Here is a 27,291-nt window from a genome sequence, read left to right as displayed (position 1 = left end):
TTCAAACTTTGAGTCAAGGTAAAGTTTGACTTCCCTAAACTGCTTTCGTCGGATAGTTTGTCCCAGCAAAACAAAAAGTAAGTACAGCTCGTCACCGGAAAGGGGAGGAACACAGACCTTTATTTCTGAGGATGGAGAGGCCATGCAGGAGGAGTCCACAGGCCTTGGATCACACTCCCTGTGAACAGTCCCAGAGCAGCACACATTCCCATTCATTTTTCTTACCCTTAAGGGAGAGCCCTTTCCAAGGGGCTTCATGCAAGCTTCATCTGTGAGGAACCCATTGCCATGGGATACAAAAGCTATCATATACGACAGTCACTTTAGCATGTAGGTTGTCCAAAGGAGCTGAGCAGCTGCTGCTCGGAGCTCTGGCAGATCCAGCACAGAAGTGCCAGGAGAGAGCTCAGAATAAGATGCCATCCCGAGGAGCATATTCCATTGGCTTTCTCTGTTCCTGCTTCTGCTGGTATCGAGCCTTCTGGTAGAAAACGATGATGACTGCCGTGACTATATTTAGAAGAATGACAAGCAGAATGAGCCAAAATGAGTATCCATAACTGTGTGTCGTTCCTTTGTTAGTGACTTGAGGATAAAGCTTCTGTGACAGGTTTTCTGAGAGATGATTGGAGTCCGTGTTCCCCACAAACAGGACCATGGCCAGGAAAACGAAGCATGCTGAAAAGAAGGCAATGTTTCATAAATGACCTCGTGATGCATTTTTATAAGCAAGCAAATGCCAATAGCCATTGAGCACTCTCCCCAGCCCTCATTTGCATTTTCAATATCATTTATTTTCTTTATGGGCTACATAATCTGTGAGTATCTATTGAATATCTACCTGGGGATTAGTTATCTTTCAACCATGGGGGAGAATGTAAAACCTATGTGTGAGACACAAACTAGATTCTATGCATGAAACACTAAAGATTGTACAGAACAGTCTCCAGCCAAGAGCAAGCTCAGATCCTATTGGCAATTATCACTGGGCAACTGGTCTACCACACAGCTTGTGTGTCCTAGGGCCATACGTATAGAAAGCATATTGATAGGATAAGTGAATAGATGAGGAGATAAGAGAGCAGACAGGGCGACTATGGAGAGGAATAAATGGGGACAGGAATTGGAAAAGCTGAGGAACGGGCAGCCTTGACAAAGACAGTGGTGGACAAAGCACCTTAGACTGTGAGAGGTGAGCCTCACTGATAGCCAGAGTGAACCTCACAGGGTCCTAAGCGAGTTGTTGCAGGTCCAAGCTCAGAAGCTTAAATTTTACTCTGCATGACTCAGCGGGTCACAGGGTGTCCAACATTCTGTGGCTTCTTGGGGACACATAGGATGAGGATGACTTGTCTTGGGACATGCATTAGATCTTGGGGTTAACAAACTGTGGCTTGTGGGTCACGAGAGCACATAGATGTCTATTTTGTGTGACATTGTACTAGAATGAGTTATCATGGACCATGGGTTAGGCATGCCGACCAGCAAAGTAGACTCATGGTTTTGTAGGATGGAGGTAGTCTGAGAGACAGGAAATAACTAAAATACATGGGGTCTCTCGTTGAGTTGGTGACAACAGTCTAAAATTGACTGTGGCAATGTTGTATGTATATGAGAATATACTAGAAACTAAGAAGCTGTGTGCTTTAAGTGAGCAAACTTTGCAGCATATGGCTTGTATTTCAGTGATGCTGTAACCACAAGCTTTGAGGGGGGCATGAAGCATGGTGATCACAGAATTCCCAATACAGTGATCCTCCAACACAGTGAGCCATCCGGCCCACTGGGGCCTGACCCTGGTGGGTGACCCTCAGGAGAGCCAACATTGGGAGCCTTCATCTGCTGACACTCACAGTGGAAACTGGCATCAGGTGCGTTCCAGCTACCACCCACAGGCCGTGAATTCCCCAGACGGTCCTCCAAGGGAACATAATTGGAGGGGCTTTGCATGAGGAGACTGTTTTAACAGTGCTTGACGACAGACCTCACCCTCAAAGTCATGGTGGTGCATCTTAACTACCTGCATGAACAAGAGGCCCGTGCCTCTGATGCTCTCCTGGCGCCTTCAAGACCTTAATTAGCCTTCATTTTCCTCTTGTGAAGATTCTTGTAAAAGCTTAATCATGAAGGGACAGGATGAACACCGTGTTGGAGCTTTTGTCTAAAGTGGACTTCCCGAGCTTTGATTTGCACTGGGAGGGGCTGGCGCGCAGACCCATGCTGGCCTGCTTCCTCCAGGACAAGATTTTCGGGGCACTGGGCTCCATGCTGTCTCCTGCCTCCTGCGTTCCTCTTTCCCTTTCTACTTCCCTTTCTCCTTCCCTTCTTCCTTCTCCTCCTCTCCCTTCTCCCTCTCTCTACTACTGGAGATTGAACCGAGAGGCTTACACATGCTCAGCAAGTGCTCTACCACTGAACTACATCGCTTTTTCACACAAGGTCTCATTTTGTCCAGTTGAATCTGTAGCCCAGGCAGGCCTTGAACTTGGAATCCTCTTGCCTCAGCCTCTGGAGCAGCTGGGATGACACGGCGGGTCTGCAGTTTCTCCAGATCTCTGGGACAGAGGTTACGGGGACTAGAGGGAGCCCTGGGAAGGGGAAGAGCTCTGGACGGTTTGGAGGCACTGGCTCCCATTCTGGTCTGCCCTTGCTGGGCCATAGGACTCTCGCTGTTTCTGTGTTCCTCAGTTGAGGCGCAGGGCACCTGGAGCAAACACTCTCTGGCACTCTCAGTAGCTCAACTTGGAGCTCATCTGCAGTGGCTGGAGGCCCTGGCTCGCCCATTCTCTCTCCCTCTTTCTGTCAAATAAATAAATAAATAAAATATTTTAAAAATTATTTTATTTATTTATTCATTTGTATGCACACACATACATGGGAGGGAAGAAGAGAGGAAGGGAGAGAGAGAGACACAGAGATCATGGGCATGCCAGGGCCTCTTGCTACTGAAAACAAACTCCAGATGCATGCGCCACTTTGTGCATCTGGCTTCACATGGGTACCAGGGAATCGAACCCAGGGCCGCCAAGCTTTTCAAGTAAGTGCCTTTAACCACTGACCCATCTTCTCATCCCAACTTCTCTTATTCTACCTCATTATCCCCTGTGGCCAGCCCCAGCCACGCCTGACCAACGTGGGACATAGGTTAGTTGGGGTCAGAGGTCACGAGTCTCAGAAGCGTTTCTGCTTCTCTTCTGCATCAGAAGCAGCCAGCAGCCTCAGCCCAGCCATGTCCACCACTTGTCAGCCCAGGAGAATGTGTGCCCGCCCAGGTCAACAGAGGTTCTCAACACTGCCCACTGGCCTCAGGGCCCGGCGGGGGGGAGGAGGGAGCTAGCCTCACGCAGTCCCTCTCCTGTGCCCGGGCCCCAGCCAGTGAGCTGCACGCAAGGCCTCCTGCAGACTGTTTTCACTAAGTTCTGCAGCCCCTGGGGTGGGTGGAGAAAGAGATCGGGGTCCCCGACAAGGGCAAAGGAGAATGAGAGTAAAGTCTGGCTGGCTGAGCATTGGGCCACAGTGGCTCCCCTCTTCTCCCCCAGCTTCTGTGGCTCGCAGAAGGCTCCCTCCAGACCTAGAGCGGAATGCAAATCCGTCCCTTGTACAACCATCTCAGGTGGTTTCCCTGCCCACCTCACAGCCTCTCCATCTGTGTTAGGACTTGCCCTGAGACAGAAGGAATGTGGCAGGAATTCTTTCCCCACCACCCAGTCCTTTGTTGCTAGACACAGGCAAGGCTGAGATGAAGGCCACCTGGTCCTGTTTTCATGCTTTCCTCACAGCCACATATGGGGTCTCTGACATACGTGAAGTCAGTCTGTTCTCCACTGCGGAGGAAGAGACGCAGACACTCGCAGACACTCCGGGCTGGGGGGGACCAGCTGTGAGCTGGCAGGCAGTGCAGGTCCCCTCAGGGCAGGTGGCCTCCACTCAGCTCTCTTCTTTGGGGCAGTCACTCCTCCTTCTCTCAGCCTCAGAGGCTCAGGAGTGGCTGATCCTGGATGACCCAGCTCCAGGATGGACAGGAGTCCTCAGCCAACTGGGATGGACCAAAGGCTCAGCTCACCCCTCTTGTCTTTGGAGACTTATGGGAGTGGGGTGAGGGCAATTCCCATGAGAACTGGGCCCAGAGCTTTCTTGGAACTCCTGGGAAAGAGTAGGTCTTTCCTTCCAAGCTGATGCTCTGAGAGTCCAGATGGCTGACGGCCACCTGACCTTTGAGATCTTTGAACTGACAGCACAGCATCCTGCAAACACTGTGGAAACCAAGGTAGACGCGATGGAAGGAAACAGATTCCTCATGACACAGCGGAAAGAACCAAATGCAGCCACTTCTGAAGCCGCTGCTCCCCTTGGATTCTGAGTCGCATGAACAAAAATAAAAATCTACTGTTGGCTGGGCGTGGTGGCGCACGCCTTTAATCCCAGCATGTGGGAGGCAGAGGTAGGAGGATCGCCAGGAGTTCGAGGCCACCCTGAGTCTACATAATGAATTCCAGGTCAGCCTGGGCTAGAGTGAGACCCTGCATCGAAAAACAAACAAACAAAACAAAAGCACAGAAAGGAAGGAGCTAGTCACATGTGAATGGGGCTAAACCAGCCTGCCGTGAATCCTCTGAGCTGAGGTGTATGTAAAGTGACCGTATGTCCATTTCACTTGTCACCTGAAGTCCTGGCTTAATAATGAGGAATCCATCCAGGCGTAGTGGCCCACACCTTTAATCCCAGCACTCAGGAGGGAGAGGTAGGAGGATTACTGTGAGTTCAAGGCCACCCTGAGACTACAGAGTGAATTCTAGGTCAGCCTGGGCTAGAGTGAGACCATGCCTTAAAGCAAAAAAAAAAAAAAAAAAGTAACAAAGTTGTGATGGGAGAGAAGGACAGACAGAGATAGCAGGTTTGGGGACACCTAGCTGCCCAGAAAAGGCCAAGGCCAAGGACACTCATGGGATGGCCAAAGCGACACCCTGCTGCCCCTCCTCTGGGTAGATGGGGCTGCAGAGCCCTGGCAGATCCCAGTGAGGGTCTTCAGACTGTGACTCGGCACGGGAAATCTACTGCCCTCGGGACTCCATCCTCCTCCCCAGCACCCACCCGTGAAACAAAGTCACCCAGCAGCACACATAGCACCCCGGTCCACACGGAAGCCACAAGGAGGGCGTTGGCCCCAGAGATTCCCAAGTGACATTCTCAGCGCTTCTGTGACAGCCATCCACGTGGGTCACCTCTGGACCCCACGCTGTCTCCTGCCACACAAAGACAGGGAGAGCAATGTGTGTGTACATGCACACGGGGACCATACTGTCACGTGGGGCCTGGCTGCCCGTGAAGCACACGGAAGGAGCCCAGTGAGGGTTCAGGCCTGTGTTTGTGACATCAGACTTTGGAAGGCAAAGCCTGGTTTATGTCACTGTCCTCTTTGCCTCTGACCAGCACATTTCAAACAGAATTGCCTTTCCAGACATGCTAGTTATGCAAAGTGCCAGGCTGGGCACAGTGTGGTGTCTCGTGATGGGGTGCTCTTTGGTAAAGAGAGGTGGAGAGCGGGGCACGGGGGGCTGCGTGTCTCTGGGAGCGTGAGGTGACTCACCACTGAGGCCGGTCCATGTGTACACGCCCGTGGGGCCCAGGAAGCTCTGGTAGGGGTTGCTGACGCTGTTGTAGAAGGTGGTCCCAGAGCTGAGCAGCGCGGCGGCCAGGCTGAGGACCAGGAGCAGAATGGTCACCGAATGCAGAGATTTTTGGGAAGAATTGTCCAGCGTTCCTAGAACTAAAGCAGCATTTGATGAGTGCAGGCGACAGCGTGCAAATCCCAACCGTAGCCAGGCTTCCTGCGCACCTGCCCCCTTGGGTGCTTGGGCCGACGAAGTGAGGACTCAATACAGAATCTATGCACCCAGACATCATCCCTCAGCGACAAGACTGGGCTCCTCAGACTCTGGGTGACCATGCCAGCACCACAGGTGACTGGACAGCTATCCCAGTTTTAAAGTTCCCTAGCAAAGAGTGACTTTCTTCATTCCTGCAACTTCCCATCGGTGAGCTATGGCCAGTGGGATTTATGGCAATTCTACGGTGGTGGCTTTCCTTTGACTTTGAGAACTAATTGCTTTCACTGCCAAACCCTGAGCATGGGTCAGTGCAAACCCATTCACAAGGATTCGATAAGCCCTGTGAGCCCTAAGAAAGCCAACGGAGGAAGGCCTGATAAAGTGACCAGGAGGCGGGAGCCCTCAGCCAGCGTGGAGACAGGCAGAGGCTTCCTCTGGGGCCAAGCTGCTGCCATCCCAGGCTCCAGGCAGCACCTGCCTGGGGCCAGATGGAACCCAAGACCCAAAGCTGGAGGCTACTAGGAAGGCTGCAAGTGAGCCTTCCGACGTCCCCCCAAGCTTACAGCGTTTTACAAAACAGCTCTTGCATATTTCCTAAATGCGAAAGAACTGAGTCATCTGACCCTCACAGTTCCCGATGCCGATGCTGGCAGCCGTCCTCCTGGGACGTTTGCTCCATCTACTGTCTCGCTAGTCGCAAGTGACCAGGCAGGCCTGGTGCGTTCTCACCGTGTATAAAGCACCTCCCAGCGTTGTCAGGTCCAGTGTTAAACTAGCGCTTGAGATGCTCTGCGGAGCCGCAAGAAAGAGACAATGTGGGGAAAAGATTTTAGAGCCCACAGTAACATTCTAGCAAACCCACGGGGACTCCTGAGCTGCAGGGGCCACCGCAGGGTGAGTAAAAACAAGTTCAAGGCCCTTTCTTCCCCTTCCTGTCTCTCCAGTCCCCAGGGATGGGGAGACCCCTCACATCCTTAGCTCAGCACTCCTTTGAAGAACAGAAACCTGGGAGATCTGGATTCTGTGCCAGGGCTGTGTGTGGTGGGCGCTCCCGCGGGAGGGGAGGGATTGCCAAGTGTCTGCTGGGCCATGTTCTAGCCACAAACACCCTCCCTTTGCAAGGCACCCATCTCCTCCCCCGCACCATCTTAACTACTGAAAAGCTCCCCATTGGGTTGAGCCTCACTCTGCGTGCCCAGGACTTCACCCCAGGCTCCCGATTCTGCCCTGTGAAACCACATAAACTATGCCCATGCCTTTCCTGTGGGCACGTAGGCTTTCTGCGGGTTTGAGGAGATACAGCCCCACCCCCACGTGGCTGGCGGGGTCCTCTCAAGAACGCCTTCCAGGAGCAGTTGCCTCCTCCTCACACACCCACTACAGCTGGGTCTTTGAGTGTGGTGGCCTCAGTGGACACAGGACCTCTGGACTCACGCAAGAACATGTTATCTCCTCAGGTTGGGACATCTTAATTCTGCTGCCTCGCTTTTTGCAAATTTTGGTTTGGTTTTGTTTGTTTGAGGCAGGGCCTCATTCTAAACTCCATTTTTGTTTTGTTGTTTCGTTTTGAGACAGGGTCACATGCAGCCCAGGCTGGCTTTGAACTTGCTAGGTCGCCAAGAATAATATTGAACTTCTGATCCTCCTACCTCCACCTCCCAAAGGCTGGGAGAAAGGGCCTCCTGAGTCGTCTGTGGGGACAAGGGGGTGGCTAAGGCAGGTACCTCCCTAGATGGGAGAGAAGGCCCAGGCGGCCGTGGCACGTACTGCCGAGCGAGGCCTGGCTGGAAAGAGACGGTGGTGTGGAAGCGGAAGGGCTGGAAAGAAAAGCCAAGGAAGGAAGGCAGAGGGGAGCAGGGTGTGACAGGCGCTGAGCAAGGTCAAGCACCCCTGTGACCCTGTAGGAGTGAGCACTCCCAGAGGGAAAAGGCCAGCCTGGCAACAAACCGTGACTTCCACTGTTCCGCAGAACTTGGCCCCCCTGGTGGGCAGGGAAAAGCCCAGGCCCACAGGCAAAAGCTCCTGTCCCTACGGTAACTGAGCTGCCCAGTCACCTGCCAGCGACAGCAGGTACGGGGGTCAATCCTTAGCACGTGCTCTCTGCTCTGCCACTAGGCGGGGACTCTGAAGGACAGGTTAGCCCCTAGGTCTGGGGAGATGGCTCGGGAGTTAAAGATGCTTGCTTGCCAGCCCAGCGTTCAATTCCTCAGCCACCTGTGTAAAGCCAGATAGACATTCAAAACACACTCATGAGGCGAATAGTAAATTAGTAAATTATATATATATATATTTTTTTTCTTTTTTATTGACAACTTCCATGCTTGTAAACAATATCCCATGGTAATTCCCTCCCTTCCCCCACTTTCCCCTTTGAAATTCCACTCTCCATCATATTATATGTTTTTTAAGGAAGGGTCTCACTCTAGCCTAGCCTGCCCTGGGGTTCACTATGTAGTCTCAGGGTGACTTTGAATTCGTGGTGATCCTCCTACCCCTGTCTCCAGAGTCCTGGGATTAAAGGCGCTTGTCGCCACAGCTAGCATTAAATAATTTTTTTTTGTTTTGTTTTCTCGAGGGAGGGTTTTGCTCTAGCCCAGGCTGACCTGGAATTCACTCTGTGGTCTCAGGGTGACCTTGAACTCATGGCGATCCTCCTACCTCTGCCTCCCAAGTGCTGGGATTAAAGGTGTGTGTCACCAAGGCCAGCATTAAATAAACTATTTTTAAAACAACCCACCTATATGGGGAGGAGTGCTGAGGAGCACTGTCTTCTGGACTTGGCATGGGAGTCGTGCTCATAGCTCACAGCCACTCGTTTTCTGTGCAGGACTGAGCCCTCAGCAGTGCCTCATGGACAGTGGGGCAGATCCCCCACAGGAGGCCCCCTCCCCCAGGAGGTATTAGCAGTTAACCGTTGCTGGGGGAGGGCAAGAAAGTCTCTTCATGGTGTCTGGGTGGATGGGTTGTCTGTTGCAGTAAAGAACTCCTCCACCCAGACCAATGCAAGTAACCCTGATGAAAATGATTTGTAATTCTTTATTTGCAAGGAGGGCTGGAGATGGGCACACACCAGAGCCGCCTGCTGGTGCAGACAGGATTCCAGGCACAGTGCCACTTTGTGCATCTGGCTTTTTGTGGGTACTAGGGAATTGAACCCAGGCCATTAGACTTTGCAAGTAAGTGCCTTTAATCACTGAGCCATTTCTCTAGCCCCTGACTAAAAATTTATTGGGATACCTACACACAACACACTGATATCAAAAATGATGGTGTGACTGGGCGTGGTGATATACTCCTTTATCTCAGCATTCCAGAGGCAGAGGTAGAAAGATCATCAGGAGTTCGAGGCCTCCCTGAGACGACATAGTGAATTCTAGGTCAGCCTGGGCTACAGTGAGACCCTACCTCGAAAAATGAAACAATACAAAAAAATAGACGGTGTGACTGGTTGTGGTTAGGAGGGGATTCAGCAGGGTGGAGGAGGGACAAGAAACCATGATGAGGGAAGAATATGATCAAAATACATTATATGTATGAATAACAATTGTCAAAAATATATGTCTAGCTGGGCATGACGGTGCACGCCTTTAACCCCAGCACTCAGGAGGCAGAGGTAGGAGGATCACCATGAGTTCAAGGCCACCTTGAGACTCTATAGTGAATTACAGGTCAGCCTGAGCTAGAGTGAGACCCTACCTCGAAAAACCAGAGCTGAATGGGGCCTGATGGGTTTGATCCAGAGTGAGGCAAATGGCTGGGGCTGCACCTCCACCACCAGCTGGGAGGCAACTGAGGATTGAAAGGGCGCTCTCTCTCCTTGGCAAAGTTCTGGAAGCAATGAACTCACACGGGTATGTAAGGAGAAAGCAGAAGCTCGTGGTGAGGCACAGGTCCTGTGTCCCAGGCACCTGGACTGCTCCTTACTGAAAGCTGTAAATGGTTAACGTTCCACTTGGAGGAAGTTAACTGGGAAGCAAGAATCAAGTTTAACTGTTTCATAAGGCTTTAGTCAAGAGCCAACCAGGGGTTTGGTGACTCACATGCCTCCAAGTGCTCAGTGGGCAGTTCAGTTTAATTTAGCCACTGCAGTATAAAACTATTTTTCAGCATTCTGAATTCTCTGCCACCTAGGTGTGACAGCTATATCTCCCCCTAGCTTCTACTTCCGTACTCAGACAATGAGAGCTGAAATCCAGAGAAAGTTAGCGAGAGTGAAATAACAATAACCCTACAGCATCTGACAGCTGCTCCCTGCCTGCAAAGTTAGCAGACACACACTGTTCTTGTTCTTTGTTTTAGGGGACATGCTTCTGCATCCAGAGACACCTCCCAACTGGAACTAATCACCCTGATTCTGACAGCCCCAGAGAAGCCCAAATGGACAGCCACAGGGATGGGCGTCTAGCCGGCAGACTCTGCCCATGACAGGAAGGTGTCACCCAACCAGCTCCCACGTGCCATCCGTTCTCGGGGTCTGGTTTTCTACAAGTCCGCAAACACTGAGGGAGCGCCAGGGCTCTATGGGTGGGAATGCTATGTCCTCTTCAAAACAGCTGGCCACCAGGGAGCAGGCTGGACACGGTTCCTAATTAGTACGTGTCAGGGCCATGGTGCCAGCGGAGCTCAGAGCAGGCCTCAGGGTCCGCCCTGAAGCAGAGGATGGCACCCTAGCCCCTTGCACAGTTGTCAGAGCTGTCTTGGGAGAAGAGTGGCTGATTCTTCCAGAAAACCTACCATTTATTTGTTAATTTTTTTTTTTTTTTTTTTGGAGGTAAGGTCTCACTCTAAGCCAAGGCTGACCTGGAACTCACTGTGATAGCTCAGGCTGGCCTTGAACTCACATCAGCCCTCCTTCCTTTGCCTCCTGAGTGCTGCTATTAAAGGCGTGTGCCACCACGCCTGGCCAGAAACTTATTCTGTCTTCCATCGTCTCCATCTCCCAATGAGGTCACATTTCTGACAAGGGCAAAGGTCAGGTAGCTCCTCTCCAGAAAGGCATCATCCTTTGCAAGGTTGTGTCCACAGCTGTCTCCAGTATGCAGACTTCAAGCAGCCTGCCTCCAAAGGGCCTTGAAGACAATGCCCAGTGCCTGGCTAAGGCCAGGCTGGGCGGTCAGCTATAACTCAGACTTCGTCTATGATGGAGTCAGCAGATGGCATGGTCCCCCACAGGCTCATGTTTTCCAAGGCTCAGTCCCAGCTGGTGACCCTATTTTGAGGATTTTCGAGGCTTTAGAAGGTGGAAGAACTGGCTGTTGGACACTAGAGGCAGCCTAGACGGTTACACAGGCCCTGTATGGAGGGTCACTTCCTAAGGCAAGGGCAAGGCTCTCCACCAGTTACAGGCAACACGCTGAACTCACTGCAGAGACAGTACTGTGTGAGAGTCTCCACGTGGTCAGAGGTGGGGGGCGGTGGGGAACACAGCTCCACAAACTTCTAAGGGGCAGAATCCTGAGGTACATTGATGGGGTATATCTCCTCACACCCATGCTGGTTCCCACCTCCTTGGAGCCCTCCATGGTCAATGACTGTGTGCAGATACTGCCAGGGTCCAAATCCAAGCCCCTCACCTACATGACAGATGATCAGAGAAGCTTTTTTAAAAAAACAAAATACTTTTTAAAAAATTTTCATTTTTATTTACGAGGTGGAGGAGGGAGAGAGGGCATGTCAGGGCCTTTAACTGCTGCAAACAAACTCATGTGCCACTCTGTGCATTTGGCTTATGTGGGTCCTGAAGAATCGAACCTGGATCCTTTGGCTTTGCAGACAAGGTCCTTAATCACTAAGCCACCTCTCCAGCTCCAGAGAAGCTTTTGACCTGAAATTAGATATCCAGAGCTTTAGTAGCTGGACAGAGAGGACTGGCCACTTCTCTCCTGGATGTGGAGAAGCCAGCGTCTATCTAGATAGTCCCCGTCAGTCCTGTTTCACCTCGGAAAGCTCCCTTGTTGGGCCGACTGGGTAATCTCCCTCCCTTCTTGTTGGCTGGATTATTTTGATGCTTTCCAACCAGGACATGTCACTCATTCTGGTCTTTCATTTCAAAATCTACAGTCCAAACTGGCACAGTGTGTTAGACCCAATGCAGGCATATAGCAAGCAGAGCCGAGTGACAGGCATCACTGCCAGAGGATGTCTAGCGTGCCCCAGCCCTGGCCAAGAAGGTAAGACGCTGGGGACCCTCGGCAGCCAGCAGCACAGGTGGCTGTTGTAGGGCGATTCCCTCCTGTCTCAGAACATTGTCTGAACGTGCTCCAAGCTCAGTGGTGACCGCAGTCTTGGGCAATTAAGATCCCCTAGACCCTGAGTGGTCCTTAAGTGTCAACCAAAACAACTATACAGTGCCTTCCTCGACCAGGCGGTGGCCACCTCCTATAGCAATGGGAGGTTGGGCAATGATATAGGGAGGTTAGAATGTGGCTCCGGCAAAGAGTCAAAGTAGGAGAGATGGCTCATTGGTTAAGGTGCTTGCCTGCAAAGCCAAAGGACCCAGGTTCGATTCCCCAGGACCCATGTAAGACAGATGTACAAGGTGGTGCATGTGTTTAGAGTTCATCTGTGGAGCTAGAGGGCCTAGCACACCCATCCTCTCCTTCTCATAAATAAAATAAAATAAAATAAAATAAAATAAAATAAAATAAAATAAAATAAAATAAAATGGAGTAAAAGAAGAGAGCCAGGCAGAGGGAATACTAACATTCCACCTCCTGTTGCCCTCCACAGTGACCTGAAGTGCCCCACTGATACTGACCTCCCATAGGACTGCCCCTGCTCCCAAGACAACAACAGCAAGCTCACCCACACTCAGGCAGGACTTCAGAACCAGGCCTGACCCACCCTGGCCTCCTCTGGGACCTCGCTGGCTTGAGGGCCTCCATTTCCATTGAAGCCATAGATCTCCAGATAGAACCAACTGATCCCAAGCCAACAGTGGATGAAAACCAAACGTGTGTGAGCTTTGTCTCAAATTCAAGGTGTGTAGATATGTCTGGGGAATCAGGAACAAGAGCCCTTCTTGCCTTTTCAAACACTCTTCCCATGAGAGCTGGCGTGAGCCTTTGACATCTTAGCCCTGCTTTCCGTGGGACAGACGCCCTCGCCCTCCTGGGAGGCTGCAGCCAACGCCCGGGGAGACATGGCTCTTACTGCCGTCCACGAGACACATGTGAAGGTTGGGAACACAGCGTGCTGCCCCGGCTTTAAGGAAATCATTTCCTTAACAGAATCACACACAACTAGAGCCCCATCCTAGAGTGCAACATGGGGGCTAATGCAACGCTCACTCGTGTAACGTAAGAAAGGCAGGAAAGCTACCTACAAGATCAAGGCTGTGACCGCGTCCCTGCAGATGACCCCTGCAGTGCCTGCAGATCTCAGTGTGCAGAGCCAAGTCCACCTGGTCTTGTAGGAGTCACACATGTGCTCTTAATTAAAACCGCAGCTGTTGGGGGACAGCGCAAGAGCAGAGCATGGCGAGGAGGGCTTCGGAACGCTGGCTTCCGGACAGGAAGTGGCCACTTCCGCCACTGCGGCCATCTGCGCAGACCCACACGATCGTGGCCCCGTCAATGTTCCATCACGGGTGGAAGCGTGGCAAACATAAATAAATAAATCTCAAAGTAGAAGAGGGATTAGTTGGAGAGAGAAAAGGTTTCAGTGGAAGGGACCAGGAAAAAGGGAAAAGAGAAGGTAATGGGAAAGGATTATGATAAAAAAATATATCATATACTTGCATGGAAACGGTCAACAAAACGTTTTTGAAAGTCAGAAATTTCATGCAGGTGTAGAAAACGCCTTACACTGAAGCCATGGCTTGTTGTAGGTGAATTTCAGAATTCCAGAGCCAGAGATAACTCAGCCCCCGCCCCCCAGCACACGCAGAAAGCAGCTGGTCATACCTTATGGATTTGGAGAACCATAAGCGGCCCCCCACACCAACAGTGCAGGCCGTTGCCACGGGTTAACTACCAGAATGAGATAATAAGACACTATTGCTGAAGACACCACAGGCTGAGCTCACAGGACACTGAGAAATCAAGATGAACTGAGATGGAAGCCAGCTCCCTGTCGGGCCGCTGCCATGCAGGAGAAATGTCATCCTGCAAGCTACAGAATCCACCCACCAGGCCAGACGTACCCACTGGTGCCATGGTGGCACATGGGTGTGGGGGTAATCAACAGCCCTCTGATCAGATAAGAGGCCCCGCTTAGTTGGAGGGAATCCATGTCTGATACTGGCAATTGAGTCAAAATCTGTGGCTTGAAGCCAGGCGTGGTTGTGCACACCTTGAATCCCAGCACTACGGAGGCCCAGGTAGGAGGATCTCTGTGAGTTCAAGGCCACCCTGAGTGAATTCAAGGTCAGCCTGAGCTAGAGCAAGACCATACCCACCCCTGTTGCCAAAAAAAGAAAAAAAAAAGAAAAACTCTATGGCTTGAAAGGTCCTAGATCCGAGGGAGGCTTCCACTATCCTTGGGTAAACAGAGATGTTATGTCCATCCACCAGCCTTCTAAGTGTGTCTGTTTACATTTTTTGATCACTGCTGTTCTCATTGTTGGTTAGAGAATGTTCTTGCTTACAGATGGCAACAAATACCAGGGAAACACAAGACTCATCAAGATGACAAGAGGGCGGGAGTGGTTAAGCGCTTGCCTGTGGAGCCTAAGGACCCTGGTTTGAGGCTCGATTCCCCAGGACCCACGTTAGCCAGATGCACAAGGGGGCACACGCATCTGGAGTTTGTTTGTGCTCTCTCTCTCTCTCTCTGCCTCTTTCTCTCTCTGTTGCTCTCAAATAAATAAATAAAAATAGACAAAAATTTCAAAAAATGATAAGAAGAAGAGACAGTCCAGGGCTTAGCACTAGAGAAGTCACCTCTACCACACCCCCCAGGCTCAGGAGACATTGCAGAGGTCATTGTGGAAGAACGTGAGCGCTGCTCTCACTGCTGGCGAGAGAACTGTCTCTATGGAGACAGTGGCAGACACCGAGAAGGCTTAACACTCGTCAGAGTAGAAAACAAGAGGATGTCAGTCAACGGTAAAGATTTCTATCATGCCCTCCAAGGCTCAGGAAACATTGCCAAAGAGGGGGTAGAAAGAATGTAAGAGCCACAGGGTATATTGGATACTTTGGGGTGCTGTCCTCCTGATATGAAACGACTGGGCATTCATGACACCACAGTGATTGCCAACACTCCCACAAGACCAGTATTGTTCTGAGCCCATCCACATTTTGATATGGAGGAGACAACAAAACAGAGGAAGGCCTGACTTGAAGAGAAGGGTCCTCAGAGGATGGGGGAGAGGAAGGGGGACCAGCAGAAAAAACAAAGGGATGGGACCACCATCGACTAATGTATCTTTTTTTTTTTTTTTTTTTCAAGTTAGGGTCTCACTCTAGCCCATGCTGACCTGGAATTCACTATGCAGCTCCAGGCTGGCCTTGAACTCACAGTGATCCTCCTACCTCTGCCTCCCAAGTGCTGGGATAAAAGGAGTGAGCCACCACGCCTGTCAGACTACTGTATCTTCACATATTAAAGTTCTTCATGAAAAGAACTTTAAAAATAGTAGATAGCAAACTTCAAAAGTCAAGTAGCAACATCAGCTTGTCACTTTCGATACATTTTCATTTTCTACCTATTGAAAGGAAGACATTATTGTGCAAGAAATGAGAGGAAAAAGAATTCTTATGGGGCATATAAATAATAAACTTGTCTAGAATTTTATTTATGAAGTTCTGGACAGAGGTTATTATTCCAGGTCAAACTCACAGCCAATGAATGCAGTGAAAAATGTTATTCCTACCAACTATTAACCACCGTGCAGCTGCCACATACTTTAACCTAATTATTTACTTGTCCATATAACTAGATAGGTCCCACTCAAACCCAGCCACTGCTAGAATGACTGATGACAACAGATAACCAGAGCCAAGGAAACTGGCATGATGATACAGCAGCTTTTCAAAATGACAAGAAAAGTGTTTTTAAGTGGCCATTTGGCCCAATTATAGAATAGAATACCATGGATCTTGTTCTCCGTCACTCAACCCATTCAACTGCGTTTATCGATTACCTTCGAAGTTCCTGTCCAGTTCTTTAAGTCCTTCCTGCAGCTCTTGAGTGCTTGTCCCACGAAAAAGGCCATAGGTGATGACAATGCTCCCATTTGAAAGAGAGTCTGTGAAGGCAATTGTGCTGGTCACCCACGCCTGTGTCCCAAGAATCGAGCAAATGGTAATGACAGACCCAAGGCTGGTGACAAAGCCGGCCAGGAACATCAGTGTTTTCTGTGTGGTCGGCATTTTCTCAGGAAAACCTGTTCCCCGGAGTACAGCAACGAAGATTTTCTTATAATATTCTCAGACTGTCTCATTTGAAGTCCAGGCTTTGGGGAGGGGTCTCCTGGGCCTGACTCCTCACGGGAAGGGCTGTGCTGCTGAACGTTGGACTGGGAACAGTCATCAAGACCTGCCGAGGCTGACCTTTGCTCTGGAGTGAGAGGTTGCCACGGCTGCAGCCAACCAGCAGGGAGGACGGGCAGGATAGGCCTGGCATTCCCAGGCCTTCCTTGTCACGCAATTAATGTATAACCTATGCCATGCTGTGGAAGTCTGGGTAACCTGCCATGTCAGGACAGGATGAGAGCTCCCGGATGATGAGAGAGTGGAAGGGTAGCACCAAACTAGACTCCTCAAAGACTTGTCTCAGAGCTGAAGAGTTTGTCCCTTGCCATGTTCCCAGAGGAGACCCCAGAGCTTTGCCAAGGTTCCCTGGAGTGAAAAGAGAAGTTCCTGCCCCTCTACCTTATACCTCCTTATCTCCAGACTTTACTGGGGAGATGTGTTCTTCAATTTCCCTCTTCCAACTTGGATATGATTTCCATATTATTCAAATGGAAGTTGAGAAAGTTCATCTGTATCGGTGTATAAGAGGTTCTAAGCACTCTTGCTTAGGTCTTCGTAGCTCACGCCCTCTGTGCTGAGCACCTCATTGTCAACCAGTGGACATCAGAGCCTCAGAGAAATGCACCCACAGATTCCTTGAGATGATAAACAGGCTCACAGCATACTTTACACTTCTCTTTCTATTATATTCTCAGACATGGTGGTGCATTCATTTAATTCCAGCACTCAGGAGGCAGAGGTAGGAGGATCCCCTTAAATTTGAGGCCAGCCTGGACTAGAGCAAGACCCTACCTCGAAAAACCAAAAAAGGAAGAAAGAAAAGAAAATTCTATTATATTCTTTGTAGTTGTTGTTGTTTTGTTTTACAAGGTAGGGTCTCATGGACCAGGCTGACCTGGAATTCACTATGTAGTCTAAGGATGGCCTCGAACTCACAGAGATCCTGCTACCTCTGCCTCCCAAGTGCTGGGATTAAAGGTGTGTACCACCATGCCTGACAATATTCTTTGATTATAAAATAATACTGTATATGCAGATCACATATCTTGGGTAGCTGTCTTACTTGTGGGATGTGCTGATTAATGTTGACAATAGGCCAAAGATGACTCGAGCACTTCCTGAGGAAGAGATCTCTATACATAATCAATCACAAGACACCAAAATAGGTATTTAAAGTCCAAGTGAGACATCCAATCACAGCCAGGGCAGATTAACAGCTTTCAAACTGTCCTGTCACAACACACAGGCAAAAAGTGGGAAGGAGTGTGTGAAGTCTTTTCTCTTCCTGGGCAGCTTCCCAAGCTGTCGTCCCAGTGAAGCATGAACACCAGCCCCTTTCTTTCTGGCCAAAGGACTGAGGTCCAGGTGTGAAAGTGTGAGGCACAACAGCAAGGCAGGATGCAGGCTCCGGAAGTCATCCTGGGCCCCCGTGTCCCTGTGCTGAGCACTGACAGGAAGACACTTGGTGAGGCAAGCCAGAAAGCACGCACAGAAGCTGCGGTCGCTGCCAGGAGTGCTTGGCTCTCCAGTCGTCGGTGTGGAAAGACCTTTGGGAATGCCTCAGGATTCCAGGCCAGACTTCAGAAAGACTGCGCTTTAGGCTTTCTAGTCCCGAAGGAAGGGTTTCTACAGACACCTCCTAACAAAAGCTGCAACTGATCTTGACAAGCAAAATGCTACTTCCATCCAATAAGAAATTACAATCAGGCCAGGCTTGGTAGTGCATGAATTTAACCCCAGCACTTGGAGGCTGAGGTAGGAGGATCCCTCCCTGTCTACCTGGGGCTGCTGAGTGAGTTCCAGGTCTGCCTGGGCTAGAATGAGACCCTGCCTCTAAATAAACAAAGTCAGTAGCAGTATGTTCAAAGAAGGCAAAGATGTTAAAAAGAAGAGAAAACCGGAAGGGCTACTCTAAATCCACTCAGGGTGATAAGGAAAGATGGTTCAGTGCATAAACATGGGGACCCTTTGCAGAGAAATAAAACCTACTTTAAAGCAAGCAAATGAAAGGTCTATGGCATCTACATTCCATGGCATCTGAAATGGAAGTTCACTGACTGGACTTACAGAAGATTAATCACTGAGTGTGTGTGTGTGTGTGTGTGTGTGTGTGTGTGTGTGTGTGGTGGGCAGGCAGAGAGGGTTGTGTGGCAGTGAACAGACGCACACAGCAAAGCAACTGTCTGAACACAACCCCATTAGGGGGGCAGCGTACACATCTGAAAGGTTTTAGGGGCCTGGGAGATCAGGTACATGAATTTTAAAAGTCCCAGAAGAAGAAGGAGGAAAATATTTTTGAAGAAATTTGGATGAAAACAATCTGTAAATTTGAGTTTTAGCTTTAGGACTGGAGGATGGCTTAGTGGTTGGAAGATGGTTTTGTGGTTAAAGCACTTGCCAGCTAAGCCAAAGAACCCAATTTCAAGTTTCCAGCACCCACATAAAGCCAGATACACAAGGTGCCCATGCGTCTGATGCATCTTTGTTCGCTTGCAGTGGCTGGAGGCCCTGGCACGCCCAGTTTTCTCTATCTGCCTTTTTCTCTCTCTGTCTGTCACTCTCAAATAAATATTTTTTAAAAAAAATTAATTTTAAATGAAGAAGACAGGAATAGGCCAGGTGTGGTGGTGCACACCTTTAATCTTAGCACTTGGGAGGCAGAGGTAGTTGTGAGTTTGAGGCCAGCCTGAGGCTATATAGTAAATTCCAATTTAGCCTGGGCTAGAGCAAGACTTTACCTTGAAAAACAACCAAAAGTATAAACAAATACATTTTAAAGAAGAACGTATCTTCAGGCAAGCATGGTGCACACCTTTCACCCCAGCACTCAGAGGCACACAGGAGGATGGTAGGAGCCGAAGGCCACCCTGAGTCCACACACCGAATTCCAAGTCAGCCTGGGCTAGTGGGACATGCAATCTGGCCCAGCCGTCGTGGAAATCAGTGTGGAGGTTCCTAAGACAGCTCCAATCAGATCTTCCATATGACCCAGCTATAGCACTGCTAGGCATATATCCTAAGGACTCATCTCACTACCTTAGAGATACTTGTTCAACCATGTTTATTGCCGCTCAACTCACAATAGCTAGGAAATGGAACCAGCCTAGATGTCCTTCAACTGAGTAGATAATGAAGATATGGCACATTTGTGCAATGGAGTTATGAAATTTTCAGGAAAACAGATGGATCTGGAAAGGATTATACTAAGTGAGGGAACCCAGGCCTGGAAAGCCAAACATTGCATGTTCTCTCTCATATGTGGATCGTAGCTACAGATGATTGGACTTCTGTGTATAGGAAGAAAACTCAGTAGCAAAGGCCAGTAAGTTAGAAAAGAGATATAAAGAGAAGAGAGAGGAAGGGGGTGTACTTAATAGGATGGTATTGTAAATAGAAGAACAGATTAATGGGGGATGAAAAGGCCCAAGTGAAGTCAGGGGAAGGGATTGAGAAAAGGAAAGGTGGAGGGAGGGCTAATAAAAATCTAAAAGGATATAAATAAAGCATATGGAAACCTACTTTTTTGGACAATGGAACACTCAGCCATAGATTGTTATTAAAAAATTTTCAGTGTCAAGGATGGGATACTTTCCAGAGAGTTGTTGGCCAGGGAGGTCCTGATGCCCCCAAAACACTACAGGCTATTGCCGAGGCCCTGGTTTCCCACCAGGAATAGATGGTAACACCCTATTGCTGAAGACCCCACATACTTGGGCTGCATGGCCACTGAGAAATCCTGATGGAACTGAGTTGATAACCTCCTCCATGTAGACCAGTTGACAGAAACTTGGAAGAAGCTATTCTGCATGCAGTTAAATGGGGGGAGAAAGAAATCACAAGTGAAGATACTCAACACTGCAAGCCTTATATTTGGCCAGCCAGGCCAAATGAGCCAATGGATGCAATAGTGGCACATCTGTCATGGTGGAAACCAACTGCCCTCTGATTGGACTGAAGGCCCGCTCGCTCTATGGAAGTAATACATACCTGATGCTGAAAACCTAAAACAAGGGTAGTCATGAGCCCTAGGGGTATAGAGTCTGCTGCTGTCTGGCTAAATGTATATACTATGCTCATCAAACTGCCCAGTAAGCACTTCTCTTAATGTTCACACCCTTATATTAATGCTATTCTCACTTTTGATAGAGAACCTTCTCTTTTCAGATGTCAGTGACCTTGGGATGACTCAGAAGGCATCATGGTGCTGGAAGGAAGTGACCGGAGTGCTCAGTACTATAATATCTCTATCACATCTTCCAAGACTCAGGATGAGGTGGCAGAAAGAATGTAAGAGCCAAAGGAAGGTTAGGACTGTTTACAAAGTGCTTCCTCAGACACAAAATGGCATGGATATCCATGATTTCACAGTGCCTGACACTACCTACACAAGACCATCATAATAGGAGGAAAAGATCATGGCATGAAAATAAGAGAAAGATTAATTGAGAGGGGGAGGGGATATGATGGAGAGTGGAGTTTCAATGGGGAAAGTGGGGGGAGGGAGGGCATTACCATGGGCTATTGTTTATAATCATGGACATTGTTAATAAAAAAATAAAAAAGAAAGAAAATAAATAAGTGAAAAGTTTACAAAATAAATGGATCTCAAAAATATTTTGCTGTGTGAAAGAGACTCCAAATAACTAGTAGATAGGAACCATGTTCATATATATGACATACTACATAATTACTCTCCTAAACGAGCTAGATCAGGCAAAATTGTCTGTGTAACAGACATCAGAACCTTGGTCACCCTTGGCAGGAATGGGTTGTTTCTGAAAAGGGGCAGGAGAGGATTTTCTAGGACATGAAAATGTCAGCATCTCGATGGGGCATACATGTCACCATCACTCCTGTCGTGGCCCATATTCATCACTCGACACTTAGGACTGCACATCACCACTGAAAAGTAATCCAAGGAAAAGGGATTCAAACACTGAGAACACAGAGCAGGGTGTGGCTATCCCTTTCTTTAGGTTAGTGGGGAAGCTTCTGGAAAAGAGGCCATTCTCTTCTTTCTTAATTTTTTAAAATTAATCATTTGAGAGAGAGAAAGAGGGAGGGAGGGATGGGGGGCATGTCAAGCCTCCAGCTACTGCAAATAAACTCCAGATGCATGTGCCACCTAGTGAATGTGGTTTACATGGGTCCTGGGGAATTGAACGTGGGTCCTTTGGCTTTGCAGGCAAATTCCTTAACCTCTATGCCATCTCCCCAGCCCCTATTCTCTTGATTTCAGTAGGCAGTCACTGTTAGTTCTTAGGCATAACTTGGAAAGAGAGCAGAAGGATGCCTAAGGGAATCATATAAAAATTGTGAGCCTACTAGGTACTCATTTAGAACATTCTAGAGATCAGAACAGCCGTCCCAACTGTTGAGCTCTTAGTATGGACAGACCCTAAAGGTAGCCATGAAGGCGTTATGTTCTCACAGGTTTCTCTTGCTCTCTCTGCCCTGTTCCCTGGCAATCACCAAGGCCTGATTTTTCTTCTAAAGTCACGTGATCTTGGGTTAATTTTTCTGCATATTGCTTAAAAGTGAATGTTTGCTGTGGGCATAGCAACTGGGCCTCATTTTGCTTATCCTCCTCTGAAGTGTCCTTGAATTCTGATGGGCATCGTAAGCCTGAGGAGCACTGTCAAGTCACTGTGGAGAAACCATGGGGTCAAGTCCTGGAGTACAGTGGAGACTGGACACATGGTCATCTGATGCTCAGGGTCCCAGGAACGCTGCCTGGATGGACGGCTGTCCTGTGGAAAGGAACTACATGGCCGGGTGGCATGAGAAGAGCCAGGGTGCTGGAGATGGCATTCCAGGACGCAGGTGGGCTCAGGCAGGCTAGAGAGGGGCTTCCTCCCAGGATCTAAAAGACAAGGGTGGTGGGATGTTCACCATGGCATGAGTAAGTCAGGGAGGTCCTGGGTCCTAAGATGAAGGGAAGGGAATTAACTCAGGCCTTGAGCCCATGTGGGGAACAAAGACGTTCAACAGAACATTTTGCCTCTGCGTGACAAGATGTCTGTAACCGTGAGGATGTTAAGGAATGCTGCTTAATCCCTAGAAGAATCTCTGGGGTCCAACAGGGCGGATACTGCTGTGAGAGGAGAGCCATCTGCCTCCTCACCCTGTTCTGAAGACTGTCCACCTCCCAGCGGCAGACGTCTGGCCGAGGCGCTGTGATCTGGTCTCCGCAGCTCCCCGGCTGCCGCCCCAGCCCCGCATGTTAACAGGAAAAACTGCTCCTCAGAGCTCCAGCAGGGTCGCCTTCTCCTCCACCAGCCTGGTTCTGCAGAGCTACCAGCTGGAAAACCCAGGTCTGGGTGATGCCACTGGGCCACCCAGCCATACCTCACCTGAGCTATTTCTTGAGGGCACACTCAGGAGGGAGCTGCCTGCTGGGCCTGTCCTCCACTCTGCCAGCCCACATGCCGGCTGAGCACCTCCTGGAAGTAGGGCACGTCGGACGCTGCAGGAGCAGACAGGCTGGAGACAGGTGTAGTCTGCGCTGCCAGGAGCTTCCAGCCCTGGGGCAAGGGAAGAGGGGACTAATAGCCAAAGACAAAATAAACTCATAAATAATTCCAGTCCATGATGGGAACTGTGGAAGAGAAGAAGGTGTGAGCACACTGGTGTGAAGACTTCCACAGCAGTGCATGAACCTGCTTGCTGCTTGCACATCATCACAAGCACACTGCAGGTTCTTATTTTTTAAAATTAAGTTAGTTATTTTCTTTTTTTTTTTTTCGAGGTAGGGTCTAACTCTAGCCCAGGCTGACCTGGAATTCACTATGGAGTCTCAGGGTGGCCTTGAACTCACAGTGATCCACCTACCTCTGCCTCCTGAGTGCTGGGATTAAAGGTGTGCACCACCACGCCTGGCTCTTTTTTTGTTTTTCTTTACTTTTTGTGGTAGGAACTTGCTCTAGCCTAGGCTGACCGTGAATTCCATATGTAGTCCCAGGCTGCGGGGGACTAGCAATCCTCCTACGGTGAACTCCCAAGTGCTTGGATTAAAGGTATGCACTACCATGCCTGACTGTTTTTTGTTTGTTTGTTTGTTTTTCTAGCTAGGGTCTCACTTTAGCCCAGGCTGATCTGGAACTCACTCCACAGTCTCAGGTTGGCCTTGAACTCACTGGGATCCTCTGACCTCTGCTTTCTGAGTGCGGGGTTTAAAGGTGTGCTCTACCATGCCTGGCTTAACTTGGGTTTTTTAAAAAAAATATTTATATTTATTTATTTGAGAGAGAAGAGGCAGATATACATACGTGTGTGTGTGTGTGTGTGTGTGTGGAGGGAGGGAGGGAGGAAGAGAGAGAGAGAGAACAGGCACACACCATGGTCTCCAGCCACTGTAAATGAACTGCAGGGCCTGGGCCACCTTGTGCATGTGGTTTACATGGGTCCTGGGAAATCAAACATGAGTCTTTTGGCTTTGCAGGCAAGCACCTTAACTGCTAAGCCATCTCTCCAACCCTTTATTTTATTTTATTTTTTAAACTTTTTATTTTTATTATTTTTTTTAATTTTTATTAGCATTTTCCATGATGATAAAAAATATCCCATGGTAATTCCCTACCCCCAGTTTATTTTTTTTAATTAAGAACTTCAACATATGAACATATTGCAAGTTGTTCATATTTCCATAAGATCATACTCTTCTACTCCCTCTCTCCTGCCCCATCCCACTAAGGACCCTCCTCAGCCGGTTTGTTCCTGTTCTCTGTGGAGTGGTGAATGCACCGGTCTCTGTAGGATAGGCTGGGGAAACAATGCCTCACAGTACACCATCCCACCTTATGGCTCTTACATTCTTTCTGCCCTCCTCCACAAGTTTGGTTTATTCTGGACGGAGGAGGTTTTTAAGCAGGGCCTGAAATTAGGGGACCATGTAGGCTTAGGAGAGGTGAAGGCAGTGGGCGGGGAGAAGGGGTTACATTTAAGACACAAAGAGATCGGTCCTGGTGCACACCTTTAATCCCAGCACCTGGGAGGCTGAGGTAGGATTGCTATGAGTTCAAGGCTAGTCTGAGACTACATTGGTCAGCCTGGGATAGAGAAAGACCCTATGGAAAAACCAAAAGGAGGAGGAGACGACGGAGGAGGAAGCGCAGCTAGGTAGCGAAGGGTGTGAGCTGAGCTTGCAGGTGAAGTCTGGAGCTGCTTGGTTTTTTTTTTTTTTTCTAAATTTTTATTTATTTATTTATTTGAGAGTGACAGACACAGAGAGAAAGACAGATAGAGGGAGAGAGAGAGAATGGGCGCGTCAGGGCTTCCAGCCTCTGCAAACGAACTCCAGACGCGTGCGCCCCTATGTGCATCTGGCTAACGTGGGACCTGGGGAACCGAGCCTCGAACCGGGGTCCTTAGGCTTCACAGGCAAGCGCTTAACCGCTAAGCCATCTCTCCAGCCCATGGAGTTGCTTGCTTTTGAGCACACGCACTGGGTGCTTTTACAGGCCTCCAGAGACAAGAAGGCTGGGCAGGAGCTCTCCCATGGTTTCACAGCCCTTGTGCGTGGGCAGGGGACGACACTCTGAGCAGGTCCACTGCGCAGGGTCCCGTGGCCCTGGCCCTTCAGGCTTCCTGTCTGCAGCTCTGTGCAGAGCCGTGCTGACTCTCCTAAGAGCTGACTTGTGGCTACTGACATAGCATTCCCTCCTTCGTTCACCCCTTCACTCACTCACCAGCTCAATGAGCGAGGCTCCCACCACAGCGCTCGACATCCGCATGAGGTCTGCGCCTCGCTCATCCCCAGCGCCCTGCACGCAAGTTCAATGCCGGCAGGAGCGCCGCCCGACGGCCAGGAATGTCCTTGGACGTCCCCAAAGCAGCAGGCCCACACCCTTTCCTAGTCTCCTTTCTGGGTATGTGTTTATTTTTGCCACAAACTGCCTTACGGACCCTGCCAGCATCCTCCATGGGGTACCCTCACCACCTTTTGGGGGTGGAGTCTACTGGAGATATTTCCCAACTTCTCTGAATCAGGGCTGTAAGCAGGTGCCCTGAATCCTGTCCTTAAAGTGCGTCTCCAGCCAGGTTCCCCGGGCCAAGGCTGCACAGAAGGTCCTGTGACTTGACACCCTCCGATGCCTGCGTGCACGGCAGAGAGGCCGGGCCAGGGGCTCCTCTGTAAGGGCGTCAACCGGGTGAAGGGCCCTGCACGGAGCGTGGGTGTCTCCAGGGGGTCCAGGCCTTGCAGCAGGGAGGCCCGGCGTCCGGGGTGCGCTCCCGGGGCCCGGCGCCAGGCGTCGCCCTCGCCCCTCGCAGCGCCAGGACCCCGCCCCCGCCGAGGAGCCCGAGCCGGAGCCGGAGCGGGAGCCGGAGGCCAGCGGAGGCGGCGGCGGGGCGGCGGGACCGGCCGGCCGGACAGATTTCCTGCGGGCTGCGGGCTGCGCGCGGCGGCGAGAGGCGTCCGGAGCGGCCCCGGGAGCCGCGGCCTCGGCGCGCGCCCACGACCCTCGCCCGCTCGCGCCGGCGGCGACTGCGGGCGCCCGGGAGATGCGGAGCCGCGGCGGCGGCGCGAACGGAGCCCCAGCGCCGGCTCCCCCGAGGTGAGGCTCTCGCGGCGGGCGGGGGAAGGACGCCGGGGAGCGCCCCGTCGCCGCCGCGGCCCGCGTGCACGGGTCGCGCGTGGGTGCCGGGGCCCGGCCGGCTCGTTGCCACCTCTGGGGCGCGCAGGGTGCCAGCCAAGCGGGGACCGTGCGAGCCTGGCCGCTGCCTGCGTCCCTCCTCCCGGAGTCCCTGACTGCGCTCCGGGACCCCGCGGCCGGCTCCGGGGCGGGAGGGTGCCCGTGGGGTGCTAGGGTGCGCACGCAGCAGCGTGGGGACTGGAGCCTTTCCAGAAAGTGAGTCGAGTTGCGCCAACTCCGGGCGGGCGTGGCGGGGGGCGCTGCGGGCTTGCTGCGGGCTGGGCTCTCCTGGAGCCTCCCCAGGCGGGCAGCTTGGGGCCCCGGGCCGTGTCGTCGAGACCTGGCAGCTAGCCCCGGGCACGCGGCCAATAATTGCAGTCCGTGGCGTGACCTGAGAACTCCCGGGAACAGGAGCCCGCGGTGCCCCATCCCGGAGCACCTCGCGACCATCTGCGGACGACCCGCAGGGCGGTGAGGCCCCCGCGGCGGCTGGGGACCGGTCCTGACCTAAATCAATTCCTCCCCAGGCACCGAGTGTCTTTGTAGTGGTGTTAGACCCTCTGAGCCTGCAGTCACACTGCTGGCTAGTGCTAAAGACTCCTCGGTCAGATTTCAACCTGGGAGACTGCGACTGTTCTGCGCCGACGGGCTGCGGAAGTGAAGGAAAACCAGCAAAGGATGCTCGTGTGCTCTAGAAATGCCTGCGTGGCTCTCTCTCTCTCATCAGTCGATTCTATCATTGTCCCTAAGTGGCCCCTGACCTCAGGTGCCTGGATATGTTTGCAAAGTAGCAGTTTTCTCGCAAATTAAAAATCTGTGCATATTTAAAATGGAGAGGGGGTGCTTTTCCAAAACCAAGGCACCAAACAAGGGTGTGTGTGAAATCAGGGGTCCCTAGACCCTGACCACTAAGGTCTTTTAGCGTGGTCTTAAAGGAAAGAGCTCCTTGCTTGAATAGGGTTGGCATGGGCTCTCCCAGAGTATGTTCTGGGCTTCTGAGGAGCAAAATGCCAGTGTTGGGGTACCCAGACCTCAAGGTCCGACTTGAGCACCTCAGTCCACACAATCCTTGTTTTACCCCGCTCCTGCGAGAGACCTCTTCCCTTGGCACCGTGGAGGGGTACTCTGGCCGCCCTAAGCACTTGTTGCAATCTGCTTTATACTTCCAGTTAAACTTGTCAGGTAGATTAGCTCCTCCCCCCAGCTGTCAGTGAAGGGCGTGTCTCCAAGACCTTGGATCTTGGGTTCGAATCCTCATTTTGGATTGATCTTGGCTAAAAGGCTGAAAGTTCAGGCGCCAGTGCTCACTCAAAATGGACTGGACTGACCCTCTCTGCTTTGTCTGACGGTCGGTTGTAAGGTGGGCGGAGGATGTATATAGATCTCAAGGCATGCGATGACAGCAGCTAAGCT

The 27,291-nt window shown here is 50.7% G+C and overlaps 2 protein-coding genes across 3 annotated transcripts in view; one reads left to right on the top strand and one right to left on the bottom strand.

The window, feature by feature from the left end:
• Window positions 1-91: 91 nt before the first annotated feature.
• Clrn3 (clarin 3) lies at window positions 92-16,313 on the bottom strand. Its single transcript, XM_004669637.2, has 3 exons — window positions 15,916-16,313; window positions 5,588-5,767; window positions 92-678 (listed from the first exon to the last, which is right to left on the bottom strand). Exons 1-3 carry the CDS (start codon window positions 16,142-16,144, stop codon window positions 407-409), a joined length of 681 nt encoding a protein of 226 aa, XP_004669694.1. The 5' UTR covers window positions 16,145-16,313; the 3' UTR covers window positions 92-406.
• Window positions 16,314-25,095: 8,782 nt separating this feature from the next.
• The window catches only part of Ptpre (protein tyrosine phosphatase receptor type E), a 187,117-nt gene continuing 184,921 nt past the window's right edge, over window positions 25,096-27,291 (top strand). Inside the window, exon 1 of one of the 2 annotated variants that reach the window (XM_045141642.1) lies at window positions 25,096-25,113. The gene's annotated coding sequence lies outside the window, so the exon portion shown is untranslated. Of the gene's footprint in view, window positions 25,114-25,746; window positions 25,801-27,291 lie in introns of those variants that run through there. The other variant, XM_045141643.1, reaches the window with a different exon arrangement.

Source organism: Jaculus jaculus, chromosome 1, assembly GCF_020740685.1.
Source record: "Jaculus jaculus isolate mJacJac1 chromosome 1, mJacJac1.mat.Y.cur, whole genome shotgun sequence".
Taxonomy (NCBI): domain Eukaryota; kingdom Metazoa; phylum Chordata; class Mammalia; order Rodentia; family Dipodidae; genus Jaculus; species Jaculus jaculus.
The sequence above is the reverse complement of the archived record's forward strand: the minus strand, read 5'-3'. Positions and strand labels throughout refer to the sequence as shown.

Excerpts from the sequence above, each read along its gene's own strand:
- Clrn3 (XM_004669637.2), bottom strand. The coding sequence starts at position 16,144 with ATGCCGACCACACAGAAAACACTGATGTTCCTGGCCGGCTTTGTCACC. Across the intron at positions 5,768-15,915 it reads ACTGGACAGGAACTTCGAAG|TTCTAGGAACGCTGGACAAT; the intron begins GTAATCGATAAA and ends ATGCTGCTTTAG. Across the intron at positions 679-5,587 it reads CACATGGACCGGCCTCAGTG|CATGCTTCGTTTTCCTGGCC; the intron begins GTGAGTCACCTC and ends CCTTCTTTTCAG.